The 13,473-nt window shown below is 40.6% G+C and overlaps 1 protein-coding gene across 1 annotated transcript in view; it reads right to left on the bottom strand.

Moving 5' to 3' along the window:
• Window positions 1-8,973, bottom strand: part of slc43a3a (solute carrier family 43 member 3a) — a 17,716-nt gene extending 8,743 nt beyond the window's left edge. The window contains exons 1-8 of the mRNA XM_019889060.1: window positions 8,872-8,973; window positions 8,058-8,357; window positions 4,954-5,083; window positions 4,318-4,364; window positions 2,602-2,678; window positions 996-1,088; window positions 414-553; window positions 213-346 (exon numbers count right to left, since the gene is read on the bottom strand). Coding sequence (XP_019744619.1) covers window positions 213-346; window positions 414-553; window positions 996-1,088; window positions 2,602-2,678; window positions 4,318-4,364; window positions 4,954-5,083; window positions 8,058-8,244 — 808 coding nt within the window. The 5' untranslated portion in view covers window positions 8,245-8,357; window positions 8,872-8,973. The remainder of the gene's footprint in view (window positions 1-212; window positions 347-413; window positions 554-995; window positions 1,089-2,601; window positions 2,679-4,317; window positions 4,365-4,953; window positions 5,084-8,057; window positions 8,358-8,871) is intronic.
• Window positions 8,974-13,473: the final 4,500 nt, after the last annotated feature.

Below are 13,473 nucleotides of genomic sequence, written 5' to 3'. Positions count from 1 at the left end.
TCTTGTCCCCCCCCTGTCCGTGTGTTTTCCTTTTTGGGGGGGGGGGGGGTCTAGGTCCCCATTAACCATGATAAGTGAGGGATCACTGTACATCATGCTGCGCTGTCTCTGTTTTGTTGTATTTACTTAATTGCCAATATATATTAAGACCTTCTGAAATTCTTCACTCAAATATTCTCATCAGTGTTTTCCCAGCGGTGAACGACGGTTACCTTTTCCAGGGCTACTGAGTTCTGTCTCATCCTTGGATGTGTTCATCCGGCAACTTGATTCAGTTGAAACTGGTCGCGCTTCATCCCTCGCCCTCTGCTCCATGTTGTGGGAGTTGCTTTTCCCACATTTCAATCTACAAAAACAGAAATGTAACGTCTTAACCGTATAGTGTACAGGAAAGGCGGAGCTCATGTTCTTACCCATAGGTGTAACACTGTGGCACAGGGTAGGGGATGCGTGTCCTGGGCATCAGAATGAAGGTCCGCACAACGTGCATAATAGAGCACAAGGACAGAACGAGGAAGGAAGAACGCAATGAGATGCCTTGTTCGTGTAGAACCTGCAAGAGTAAACGATAACCTATGGTTAAAAACAGGACAGCGACTTTTAATTTCTTTTAACCACTGTGCTTAAATGATCGGTTATGAATACAGTATTTCTATATTAAAACATCATTGGAATTGTTTCTTGTGTACTGTATACTAATTCCTTGAGCTGGTGAGTTTTGCGGGTTGGCTAGCTGTAAGCTAATATGGTGTATTCGGTGCATAGTCCATCTACAGTATATCATACACTGTATGCAATTCACCTTTTGATTGGAACTATAGAAATTTGAACGACCCAATTTTTTCTAAATATTCAAATTTATTGAGATGCACCTGTCGATATGGGAACCAGAGCGCAACACACAAAGGAAAGATTCCTGATCATACTTTTTTGATTGCCACAGAGCCAGTGAATTATTCCCAATGAGCTGTTTTCATCTGGGTGGACCATTTTACCTTAATGATGAGAAACACCGATGAGGAGGAGTCAAAGGCACCACTGTAGAGGGTAATGATGGTGGAGCGACGAGCTGCAAACAGGTTGCCCACCTTTTACGATGCACAAAAACACAAATCATCGCATATTTGCTCATACGGTAGAGCAGTGTTTTTCAACCCCTGTGTGCCGCAAGACATTGTCAGGTGTGCCGCGGGAAAATATCCAATTTGTATGCCTGTGTGCCTATCGCCCAGAAAGTAATCGTGTAGTACCCTCCCATACCGCTAGGGAGCAGCAACAGCTAGCCAATTGCCTTGTGTTTCGACGAGAGACAAGCGAATTTGTGACGCATGAATGCAGGACGACGGTGAAACAATAAATATGAAAGATGAGAAAATACTTTTTTCTTTGTGTTCATTTGATTCCAATTCAAGCTGTTATAACGTCATTCTTCAATGTTAAAAACGGCTATAGTAACAATATAACACGTTCATTATTCAAACAAGCGTTTTTTGTTTTTGTTTTTTTTTTTACATTTAGCTAGTGGTGCGCCGCGAGATTTTAACAATGAAAGAAGTGTGCCTTAGCCCAAAGAAGTTTGAAAAACACTGTGGAAGAGCATTTGTTTCATGACAAACACATCGGCGTCTACCATATTCTATTTTCATTCAGGAGATTTGGAGTCGCTTGATAATTCAAACCCCCCCCCCCCCCCCCCCACCCCCCCCCACAACCTCTCCTGTTACACCACAATTATCATCCATACACCACATAATATAACTGCATGCAAATGTGCCAAGCACATCATCTGGAGCAGTTCATAATCAATATTTATCAAACAATATGACAAAAACAGACAAATGTCCATAAAATACACTATACACAGAAGAGATGGGGCTTATAAATGGGTGCGTATCAAGACAGACATGTTTTGCTCGTTGAAGCGAGCTGCAAGTGTCATGTTCTGTCGGTTTTGATTGTGTTTCAGTTCCTTGCTGGAGTGAAGGGCGTTTCCCTCCAGCAGGGGCACCTGTTCCGCCTTTCCCCATCAAGCCTTGCCAAGTACTGTATTTAAGGACTGCCAAGCTGCCCAGTGTCTTGTCGAATTAGTGACCTTGCTCGCTGTAGTGTTTCAAGTTTTTTCCAGACCTCGCGATACTCTCCATCGTCACTCTCGTTATTCATGGATTCTAGTTAGTTAGTTTTTTTTTTGTTTTTTTTCTTATTGCTCTTGATATTTGGCTTTGCGTTATTGGCTTCTTGACATTTTGTTTGTTTATTCTCGGTGTTCCCTAGTACCTTGCCTTTGCAAGCGCTCTTGTTTATGCATTGCCTCTCCTGGCTCCTTTTGCACAGCGATTTTTATTTGTACTTTGTCGGTGCGCTTTTATGTTAATAAATACTTTTTTTATCGCACATTGTCAAAGCCTGCATTTCTGGAATCCCAAAAAATGATTTGGATTGATGCAGAACCTGACAGCACGCAAGTGCTGCTTTGACCAACCAATCAGATGACGTAAAAATGCGATGTCATCAAGGGCCAGCTCCTGAGGAGGCCTAGGTGGCCACACTGTTAAGGGCTGATGTGTCATACAAGTTGTAAGTCAAGTGCTGTATTTCTACCTGCACGTTGGTCATAAGGAGCAGGATCCCCCCCACAGCAATGCAGGGCAGCGCAGGATAAAGCAGCATTGAAAGTGCTGAAAAAAAAGGTTCAATTGAATTATAATGAAGGATTTACACGTATCACATATTCACTTTTTGTTTTGGATTTCGGTGTCAATTCCCAGTACTCATGTCACATAACGATATCCACTCCGCTCCAAAAGTAAAGGGCCAAAGACTTAAATATTTAATTGCAAATCATTTCATATAAGTACATCAAGCCTGTGACCCGTTGACATGACCAAACTTTTCTTCTTTTGTAATGCTTTTACAGGCTTTCAATGCAGCTGCTTTCCATGGTTGTTTGTTTTATGGAGTCACTCCATTCAATCTCCTCTTTGGCAAGTGAAATGCCTTCTTGATTTCAGGTAAGTCCGAGTTTGACTTGGCCATTCTACTTCTTTCCCTTGAGAAATGACTTTGTTGTTTTGGTGTTTCTGTTTGTCGGCCAAAATGCTTTTGTAGACTTTGTCAGTTCACTATCTGCCTTTAGTAAATGTCAAATCTTTGTCAATGAACCTCTTTCAACGAGATGTCACAGAATTTGGCACGTGAGGTCTTGAGGAGAAACTAGTTCTCTCTGAGAATTTGTCTCATATTCAACCTTTGATGTCAAACTCAAATGTTTCTAGTCTATGACAGAAGGAATTGTCCTCACTGTTTTGATATTTTGGGAGGGGGGTGTATGTCTAGATTGGGGGTCGACAACCTGCGGCTCTGGAGCCGCATGCTTCTCTTTAGCGCCGCCCTAGCAGCTCCCTGGAGCTTTTTCCAAAATGTTTCAAAATGGAAAAAATGGGGGAGGGAAATATATTTTGTGTTTTAATATGGTATCTGTAGGTGGACAAACATGACACAAACAACATTTTCCAATGCTGTAAAATGTGCAGAATAAATAATTACATTTCAACACTTCTGTCAGCGAGGATTATGCGTCATAGCCTGCGCGTTTCTATTTGCAGGACAGGATGCCAGGCAGGTGGATGTTGTTAAAAATAACAGTGTTTCATGTACAATACACCGAAGGCACTGGCAAAGAATGGGAATCTGGAGGGCCGAGAGATGCATTTTTAAACTGTACACGTCAGCTATGATAGTTAACACGCTGCAAAAGTGCGTCCCATGCCTCATTCATCTAAGGGGCCGTTATGGCTGTTGCTCATTATGGCATGCGTGTGTAAGTGCGCGCGTGTGCGGTAACGGGTCGATCGCGAGAGGTTGGTTGATCGAAAAGTAGATATTCGGTCAAAAAAGGTTGGGCACCCCTGCTCTACAGGATGCACTGCAGGGAAATAAAAAAACAAAGCATTGAATCATGAAGGCTCATTGGGTATTTGTAGCCAACTTAGTCATTTTGATAGCAGGCTAATATAGATCTACATACAGCAAGTGTTGCCTTCATTGTAAGGCTTTTAATGTTTTGCAGCTCCAGACGTTTTTGTTTTTTTTTGGTCCAATGTGGCTCTTTCAACATTTTGGGTTGCCAACCCCTGGTCTAGATGGCCTGATTAGCTGGATTTTGATTCAGATATAACACAGAAACGTCAGTCGTGCAGCATTTCACATCATATTTCTAATAATTGTGACCACGGGACCACCATGTCGCACTATTACAGTTTTGTGTGTGTGCGTGCGCGCGCGCGCGTGGGGGGGGGGGGGGGGGGGGGCACCTACTTGCATTAGAAAAGGTCACAAGAAGGGTTCCAGTGGTGTAGAGACATCTGAAGATGAATGAAAAACATGATGTAATACAACATAAGCCCTGATTTTGGGGCGGTTGTCAAAAAACTGGAAGAGGAAACATTTAATTCCAAATTTGCTCCAAATTAGCCAGTTGTTTACAGTGTACCATTCACTGACCAAAAGTTCTGTCAAATGCACTCTATTAACCTCTTGCTCTTTTTATTATGCATTTTATCTTTTTATTTTACATTTTATACATACCAGTTTGCGATTGATTTGCGACCGTTCCTGTGTGGATCCCAATTTCAGCTGGGATCCTCATGAGGATAAGTAATATGGAAAATAAATGGGATAGAGTGGAACCATTGCAATTGTTGTTGTGTCAATTGCATGGGTTTCTCCACCCTTCATTGATTTTGTTTTTCTGAATAAGGGATCACATCTAGGGTTGTCACGTTTATCCTGACAATTTGAAATGATATAAATGTGCAAATGAAATTAATTTGTTGGTAGATTTTTGTTTCAGGTAAGTCAATGAGGCTAATTCTGTAAATTGTCAGGTCAACCTGGTCTTAATCGAATACGGTCCCTGCAAAAACCGTTCCAACGTAAAGAGGAAAAACTCACATTGCCAGCAGTCTGGTGACCATTGTGCCAAATCGATCAAAGAGGAAGCCGCAAAATACAATCATGAAGTTGTTGAGGAAAGATGCAATGGTGAAGACCAGTGCAAACTTCTCATCCTGACGACTGCAGTCTGCAAAGAAGAGACGCAGAACAAAAGGACATTAGGTTTCCCTCGGAAGCAGCAGTGACCCCAAAGATGGGAACTTGGGCTGGAAAAAAAAAAGTCCACCAACTCGGTTGTGTTGACCACAAAAATGGGTCGAAAAACAAAAATGTCTGTCTCAAAATTAAATTTATTTATTTATTATTTTTATTTTTACACAGAAACACCAGATTGATGAAAGATATTTTGTGGCAAATATTCCCTCATTTTCTCAGGTGATGCCTGCAAATGTTCCAAAAAAAAAAAAAAGCTGGGACAGGAGAGGTTGAGGCGTCCGCTTGGGAACAGGTTCATTGGAAACAGGTAAGTGTCACGATGGGGTCGAAAAGGATTATCCTGTGTGAGCAAATAGCCCGACAGTTTAAGAATAACATTTCTCAACATACAATTGCGAGGAATTCCGCTATTTCATCATTTATGGTCCATAATATCAAAAGATTCAGGGAATCTGGACAAAGCTCTGCACTTGAGCTGCAAAGATGATAACCAACATCGACTGACTGTGACCGTGACCATGGCAAGTGAAATCCATTGATCAACAACACCCAGACATGCCGCCAGCTTCTCTGGGCGAAAGCTCATCTGAGATGGACTGCTCACAAGTCAAAAGTGATGTTTATTATTTTAATGGCTGTAAAACAGTGTGTGAACAGGAAGTGAATTAGAAGGGGGCTATATTCAGGGTTGCAACTGCCTCATTTGCGTGCTCTGTTACGGCACCTCATGCTGTCCTTCCCTTTCTCATTTCACATACTCGTTCACAAGCACTTTTATTTATTCCTTAATTAGTTTTATCCGAACAGATTCTCAGGGTGAGTTAATGTTGAAAGGCCGCAGGTTGTTCCCCACAAGCACATGCAAAAAAACAAAAAAAGGGGTCAATGCCTACCGCTCCTCAGCAAGTCGTAGGCGCACAACCCTGGCCGATTACCCACCCCAAAGTTCACCGAACATTAGTTCCTTTGTTTTATTGGAGCTTTTTGTCGACCGTGGGGGGACAGCTCTGGACTATTATGAATCTTAAAAATACGGTATACAGAAACCAAATTGTGTGATTTGATTTGATTGATGGCTGGCTACTCTAACCTGCTGAGGCCTAACTGAAAATAATGTTAGGTCCGCAGGCTGACGTGATGAAGAGTCACATGCATTTTTCAAAGTGAATCTGCCAGAGTTTTTTTTTTTTTTTTAGGTGTGGCATGACATGTCTGTACATATTTTTAAATAACAAGAGTCGAACGAGTACACTGGGGAGACCGACACACACACAGAATAGCAAGAAAGATGATGATGTGATTTGAACATTTCTTACAGTTTCTTAGGAAAACACATGAGCCACAAAACATTTTTGACACCTAAAATACCAGTACGCAACATGAACAGACTCCACCCACCCTCACCTCCCATTCTAATGCTAACCTGGTCCGCAGTGTTGTTACCTCCTGAATTGACTATTGTAACTCCATCACAAGTCTTTACATGCGCCCCAACTGATCCAGAACTCCGCTGCACGCCTCATTACCCAAAGCGCCTCTTCCCATCTCAATCACTCCCATCCTCCAAGTGCTTCACTGGCTTCCGGTTCACCAGAGAATCCACTTCAGAGTCTTGTTTTACACCTTTAAGGCCATCACCCCTCCATATTGGTCTGAACTCCTCCATATCACTACTTCAGCCCGCGCCCTTCGATCCTCCTCCATTTATCTGACTGCACCCTTTGCTGGTTTTCAGTAGCACGGGGAGCAAAGCTTTCAGCCGTTCCGCTCCGCAGCTCTGGAGCCCTCTGCCTCCTGACCTCCACAATTTGGACTCACATTATATTTAAATCCACACTCAAATCATCTGTTCAGTAGTACATACACCACTTCAATGCCCCCGTATTTATAATCTATTTATTTCTGTTTGATTGATGATCAGTGTCCTTGAGGGTCTTCAAAGGTACTTACAAACAAAATGTAGTATTATTATTATTAGTAGTAGGAGTATTATTATTAAAATGTAGATGATTCCACTTTTCTTTTTTTGCTGCTGCACACACCGCCACGAGCAGCCCTTTTCCCTGCGATACGTCAGTACACATCGCTAAAAAGTCACTGTCGAATTCCGAATTGAAATAATAATCAACATTAGTCACATATGATCAAACTGTTATTTGTTTGGAATGTCAGTCACCCACCAAAACTTATGAACTGAGGTATAAACAAAAACAACACATTTACACGTATACGGTAATTATGTAACATGCAAATGAAGTTTACATTTAAAATAGGTAGTGTATACAGTATACTGTACATATATGTGGAGTTTTCCTGTGCCTGCGTGGGTTTTCTCCGGGTACTCCGGTGTCCTCCCACATTCCAAAAACATGCATGACAGGATGATTGAACACTCTAAATTGTCCCGAGGTATGATTGTGAATGTGGATGGTTGTTCATCTATGTGTGCCCAGCGATTGGCTGGCAACCGGTGCAGGGTGTACCCCACCTACTGCCCGAAGACAGCTGGGATAGGCTCCAGCACCCTCGCAACCCCTGTGAGGAAAAAAGGTGGATCGGAAAATGGGCGAATGAATAAAGAATTACACCATTCTTCAAATCACTTGGTTTTGGAGGGATTCTTTCTCATGCAAATACAAAATAGTTTTTTGTGTTACCATGATGATGGGACATAACGAGGCCAAAGAGAGCGGATACCAGAGCACAGCAAATTTGTCACAATATTTAATGACTCCTCTCATGACTATTTTTTATATACCGTACATAGAAATGATGAGCAACAAATCTAGTGACTTTTTGTGGTTGTCAGATATTACTATTTTTGGACACTACTGGAGAGTCTGCAATTCCCTCATGATGTAGATGTTTTCACCTTCATGTTCGGACTGCAAATATATGGCACTTGCGCAAAATGTCTTTGTTCACAATATAGATGGGTCTCTTACCTTCAACAGTTGTACCATTGTTGTCTGGACCATTGAAACACAGGTGACTGAAGTACCCATCCTCCTTCAACACAAACACCAGGGAGGCATACCCAAACACGACACCAGAAAAGAAGAGACACTCGAGCATCCCAGACGCTAAGGTCAGCCAGTAGAGCAGCCTCACACTCGTCTTGTGACTCTGCATGCTTCAAGTTTTTCCCCTCAAGATGCCTTGCTGAACTTTAATTTTTTTCCCACACTTTCTTCGGAACACTGTATACTTCCTTTGATTTGGAATCCTCACATAAATCCAAATTTCTACAACACAGACAGAAGACAAAGAGATATGCATTACAGCCCAAACACCACAAACAAGTCTTTTTCCCCTCTCTTTAAATGTGCAGAACAGAAAATTTATATTTAAAATCAAATTATTATTTTTTCAAACAAATTAAAATTATGAACGATGTACTGTACTAGTGAAATGCACATAAAAACATTGGCAGTGTTCGAATGAAAAAAAAAAAAAGAAATCATGAGAGCAATATTCATAAGACAAAGAACAGTGCAAAATACAGTGAACCCCGGCTATTCGCTGAGGATGTGGACCGGGCTGGCAGGCAAATTGCAGAAATCAGTCCATAATTTATATATGGTTGTGTAATAATATAAATAGATCATTTTTCAATGCAAAAGAAAAGGAAGAGATCTACATCTCATCAAGTACTTATGTGTACTGTACTTATCTATTTATACACCTTTCTGTATATATATATATATATATATATATATAAATTTTGCGAGAATCTTGATTGTATTGAATCATAATTACCTTGCAGTTTCCTCGACGTCCAAACATCGTTCTTCGCAGCTCAGTGACGCGATCGGCGCCTTCGAGCAGCAACTCTGCACAGTCGGGTTGAGCGTGTGGAGCGGGGCGGGAATAAACATGCTTTCATTTCAGTTTTATGAGAGTGACGTGTTCGTGAACGAACAGTATCTGACAAATAACTGTATTCACACGGCAAATGCCACACCGTGAAATTCTGTATACCTTGCACAATGTAATATTACATCCAATCAGAAGTTAATCAGGCATAACATTCAACTATTAAAACTATTTTCCTGCCAAGGGATCCAAGTAAATACATATAATTTGATATATTAATCAATACATGTTGAGTTGCTTTTTCTTATAAATCAGTTACTTTGAAAATGCATGGTTAAAAATACTGTGCAGTATTTTAGCATTAAAAACACAATTACACCAAAATGCTTAATTCACCACTATGTAGAAGCTCATTGATAGATAGGTTGGGTCGCATTCAAATGTAGTCTGACATTTCAAAGTCAGACAGAATAAACTCCATCACTGCATGAAACGGTAATAGTGTAACTGCAAGTACCTAAAAAAAGTGCTATCTAGGAAAAAAGACGATGATGATGGTAAAATCACTTTGCTATTTGTTTAATGATGATTGTATTGTATTGGGGCGGCACGTGGTTAGTAGATCCACCTCACAGTGCAGAAGTTGTGGGTTCGAATCCAGCCCAGGTCTTTCTGTGTGGAGTTTGCATGTGCTTCCCGTGCCTGCGTGGGTTTTTTCCCAGATACTCCGGTTTCCTCCCATATTTCAAAAACATGCATGGCAGGGTTAATGAAACACTCCAAGTTGTCCCTGTGTGTGATTGTGAGTCTGAATGGTTGGTTGTGTATGGCTGGCAACCAGTTCAGGTTGTACCCCGCCTGATATCTCAAGACAGGTGGGATAAGTTCCAGCAGATCAGATAATGGAAGGATGGCTGTATTGTATAGTACGTGATGATGACACGGGACGCCACGTTAATCTTGCAAGTGATGAACAGCCAGCTCACAGTAACCTTAACTCCTCTGATTCGCTTGTTGCCAGTGATGTCAACACTATTTATGGATTTATTTATTTATATTCAATCATCTATTATATGTATATACTTATTACCGGTACTTCATTATCTTAATGGTCTGCTTCTTATCCACCGCCTAATTTACCTGGCAACAGTTCGAATAAAGGGAGTCCCAGCAATTGTTTTTTCCACTTAAAGCACTAGTTTCGCCACGGTATAGTTCAAAACAAGAAAAATAGGCTGCTGTTATATATAAAGCCTCCATATTGTGCCTTTACTATTGGTCTGATGTACTTTTATTTGTTTACCCGGCGCTTTCAATCTTATGTATTTTCAAAGACTCTTGCTCTGTTTTAAATTTGTCACAGCACTCATTAACACAATATTATCTGGTCTCAAATCAACAATTCACCACAAACGTCCCCAGGCAAAATGCAAGAAAAAGACCAGTGTTCATCACATGTTTGTTCCTGCATCAATTATACCATGAATAATTCACTGTAACCAGGGGCAGTCGAACCATTTTTGGCCTGCTAATGATTTTCTCTTTTGATCATGTGTTGCTTTTACACCCTGTAATTTTTGCACTGCGTGGTGCCTACAGACCCATCCCCAGACAGACTTAAGGAGGGTACGTGAAATGCATGGGAGGGTCTGTTATTAATACAATACAGATAGTAGTTAGTTTGCTCCATGCAGCACTGCCCCTCTTAGTCACTATTCTTGAACGGCGTCCATTGCAACAACAGCTGTCAAGAATGACCACAGACAACACTTAGTTTACATGACATAGATGTGATCTGAAGTAAGTCGACGCCGCAGCCAGATATGGCAAAGTGAAGCCATTTGTGAAGATGCCTCGTTCACTTGCTCCTTGGAGATGTCTCATCAAGCCAAAACACATTGTATTAATGGCGAAACATTTTATTTTATTGTACCATATCATTCTTACTCAATTTGTTGTGTACATTATATTCAGATTTTATGGATACGACTAAGGCCACATCCAATATGGTGGATGCATTGATATATCACGTTGAACGGGTCATCCGGTTCAACGGGTGTCGCCCGCAGAAATAAAAAGAAAAGGAATCTTCATTCTGGATGTCCAAAGGGTTTTTAACTCCTGTGGTTTCTTTTATGAAACTGATTCAAATGAATCTTTGTTTGCCGACGCTAATATAGCATCTCCCTCCTTACTTTCCATCCTTTGATTGTGACAAGGGAAACATAATGTGCAACATTGACATCACTATGTATCCACACATCAGACTCTGCACAGACTAGAACAATAAACCCATGAGGAAAAGGCTTCATCCATCAAAAACTAAATATTGGGTCGATTATCGTGATATTTTTAGTGGTTGGTGTGGGCATTAGTCGAGATATCCACATACATTTTGGTGGTGAATGATTGCAATTTGCTGACATATTAGGTGACGTAAGCTTTTTTTATGCTTGTGTTGAGTGAGACCAGAGGTCATCAGCCCTTTTGAAGCTAAGAGCTACTTGAGTACTGATTAATGCAAAGGGCTACCATGTTGAGACTTCTGAAGTACAGGGTGACCCAAAAAGATGCGTACCCATATTTTATTAGATAAAAAATCCATTTTTTAACGAATGTCTTTTCTGTTGCAGGAACTGAAAACTGCCATCACAGCAAAAATAAGAGCCATCCCGAAAGAGGAGTGTGTAAAAGTGATTGACAACTTTGTCAGACGAGTACAGGTTTGCTTGCAACGGAATGGTGGACATTTGGAACACATCTTGGGAAAGCCATAAATTGACTAAAAATTGACAGAAATAGCTGAAACTCTGGTGAATGGTCTTCCATAAACTGAATAATGTGTGGTTGTAATTTGAAATAAATAGCTTTTTAATCAAAGTCACAATTGAAATTTTCATGGGTACGCATCTTTTTGGGTCACCCTGTATCAGCTTCGCTCAAATTACCTTTAATTACATTATTATATATATGAAAACACTCCTCATTTTAATCATTCCTCAGAATAATTCAGAAACATAAATATCAATATTCCAATACCAATGTTTACATTTTCAAAAGATCACTTCTAGAACATGCCGAAAGGATATCTTATGGTCCCATCAGTGTTGAGCTATTTTTAGAACAGGTTACTCATATGGTCCTTTGGTCCCGCAGGCACCATGGTGATGACCCCTGAGCTAGACTGTCCCATGTGCCAGTCTCCCACAGTGTCATTGGCTTTCATTATTTCCAAATGCATACATATTTTCAAATCACAATACCACACAAAAAACCCTTGCAGATTCACTTTGAAAAATGTGCAGGACTCTTGCACGACGGCATTGACTTATTACTGTATAAGGCTTCCCATCAATCGAACAATATTAATCACGATTATTTCTTTGCATTTTAATGTCTTATTGAGGATAAAAATCAACAACTAACCAACTCCAAATAGCTACTGTAGCGTTGGTTGAAACAATAATCTCACAGTCCTTTACAGCTACTATGATAAAAAGAAATCATTTTTAATAACAGCTACTAAAAATATATATTTTTTGCTAAATGTTTTTGCTCTCTTGCAGGTGTACCAGCAAGACCAACACAAAAACACAGCAAAGCCAGAATATTTTTTGAGCAGATGCACTGATCTTGGTTTTGGGGGACGGAGGTTGGTCAGAAGGGAAGAAGTTTACTTTGAGCATATTGCATTGAGTACACATACTCCAAAAGTTGTTCCTGCGTTCATGATGGACTGCGGCTCATTCACACTCGCGTACAAATTTGGAATACGTCACCGGCTTTGCAACGGAACTCCGTTGTTACGACGTCAACAACGAGAACCTTACTTTAGAACAGTACTGTAATGTAGTAGATTGTAGCGGATTCACAACCATACGACTGTACTTTACAAAAGGGGGCATCTTGTGGACAAATAGAGAACAGCAATTGAAAGTCTGCCTCACAGACAAAATATTTGCATTGAATTCATGGATATAGATTGACTGCACCACTGTGGGTGATTACATAAAATTGCTAACATTTAAAAATCTTGTATTTCATCAACAGTAATCGTAAGTAAGTTGTAGCAAAACATAAATAATAATAATACAAAACGTGTAAGTAGAATTCTCTTTCTGTAGTAACATGTATGTTAATTGACAGACTCTGTGCAAGTGGATATATTGAATGACAGGCATCACATTCACTTCATTCAAGTGAACTGATCTGGTCATGTGCGCAGGGCTGGTGAAAATGTTTACCATAAGCTTTCCTCATGTTATCTACAGGTTCGTATTAAATTGTAAATTTGGTTATGTATTGTTGTAAAACACTAGATGTGAGCTGTACAGTAATCCCTCGTTTATTGCAGTTAACGGGGACCAAAACCACCCGCGATAAACGAACCGCGAAGCAGCAAGGGATCACTGTATAAACATTCTTTTTGAGACTTGGGGCCCTGCAATTGGCTGGCAACCAGTTCAGGGTGTAACCCGCCTACTGCACCAAGACAGCTGAGATAGACTCCAGCACCCTTTTGAGGATAAGCGGATTACAAAATGT

This window comes from Hippocampus comes, unplaced genomic scaffold, assembly GCF_001891065.2.
Source record: "Hippocampus comes isolate QL1 unplaced genomic scaffold, H_comes_QL1_v1.1 scaffold86, whole genome shotgun sequence".
Lineage (NCBI taxonomy): Eukaryota > Metazoa > Chordata > Actinopteri > Syngnathiformes > Syngnathidae > Hippocampus > Hippocampus comes.
The sequence above is the reverse complement of the archived record's forward strand: the minus strand, read 5'-3'. Positions and strand labels throughout refer to the sequence as shown.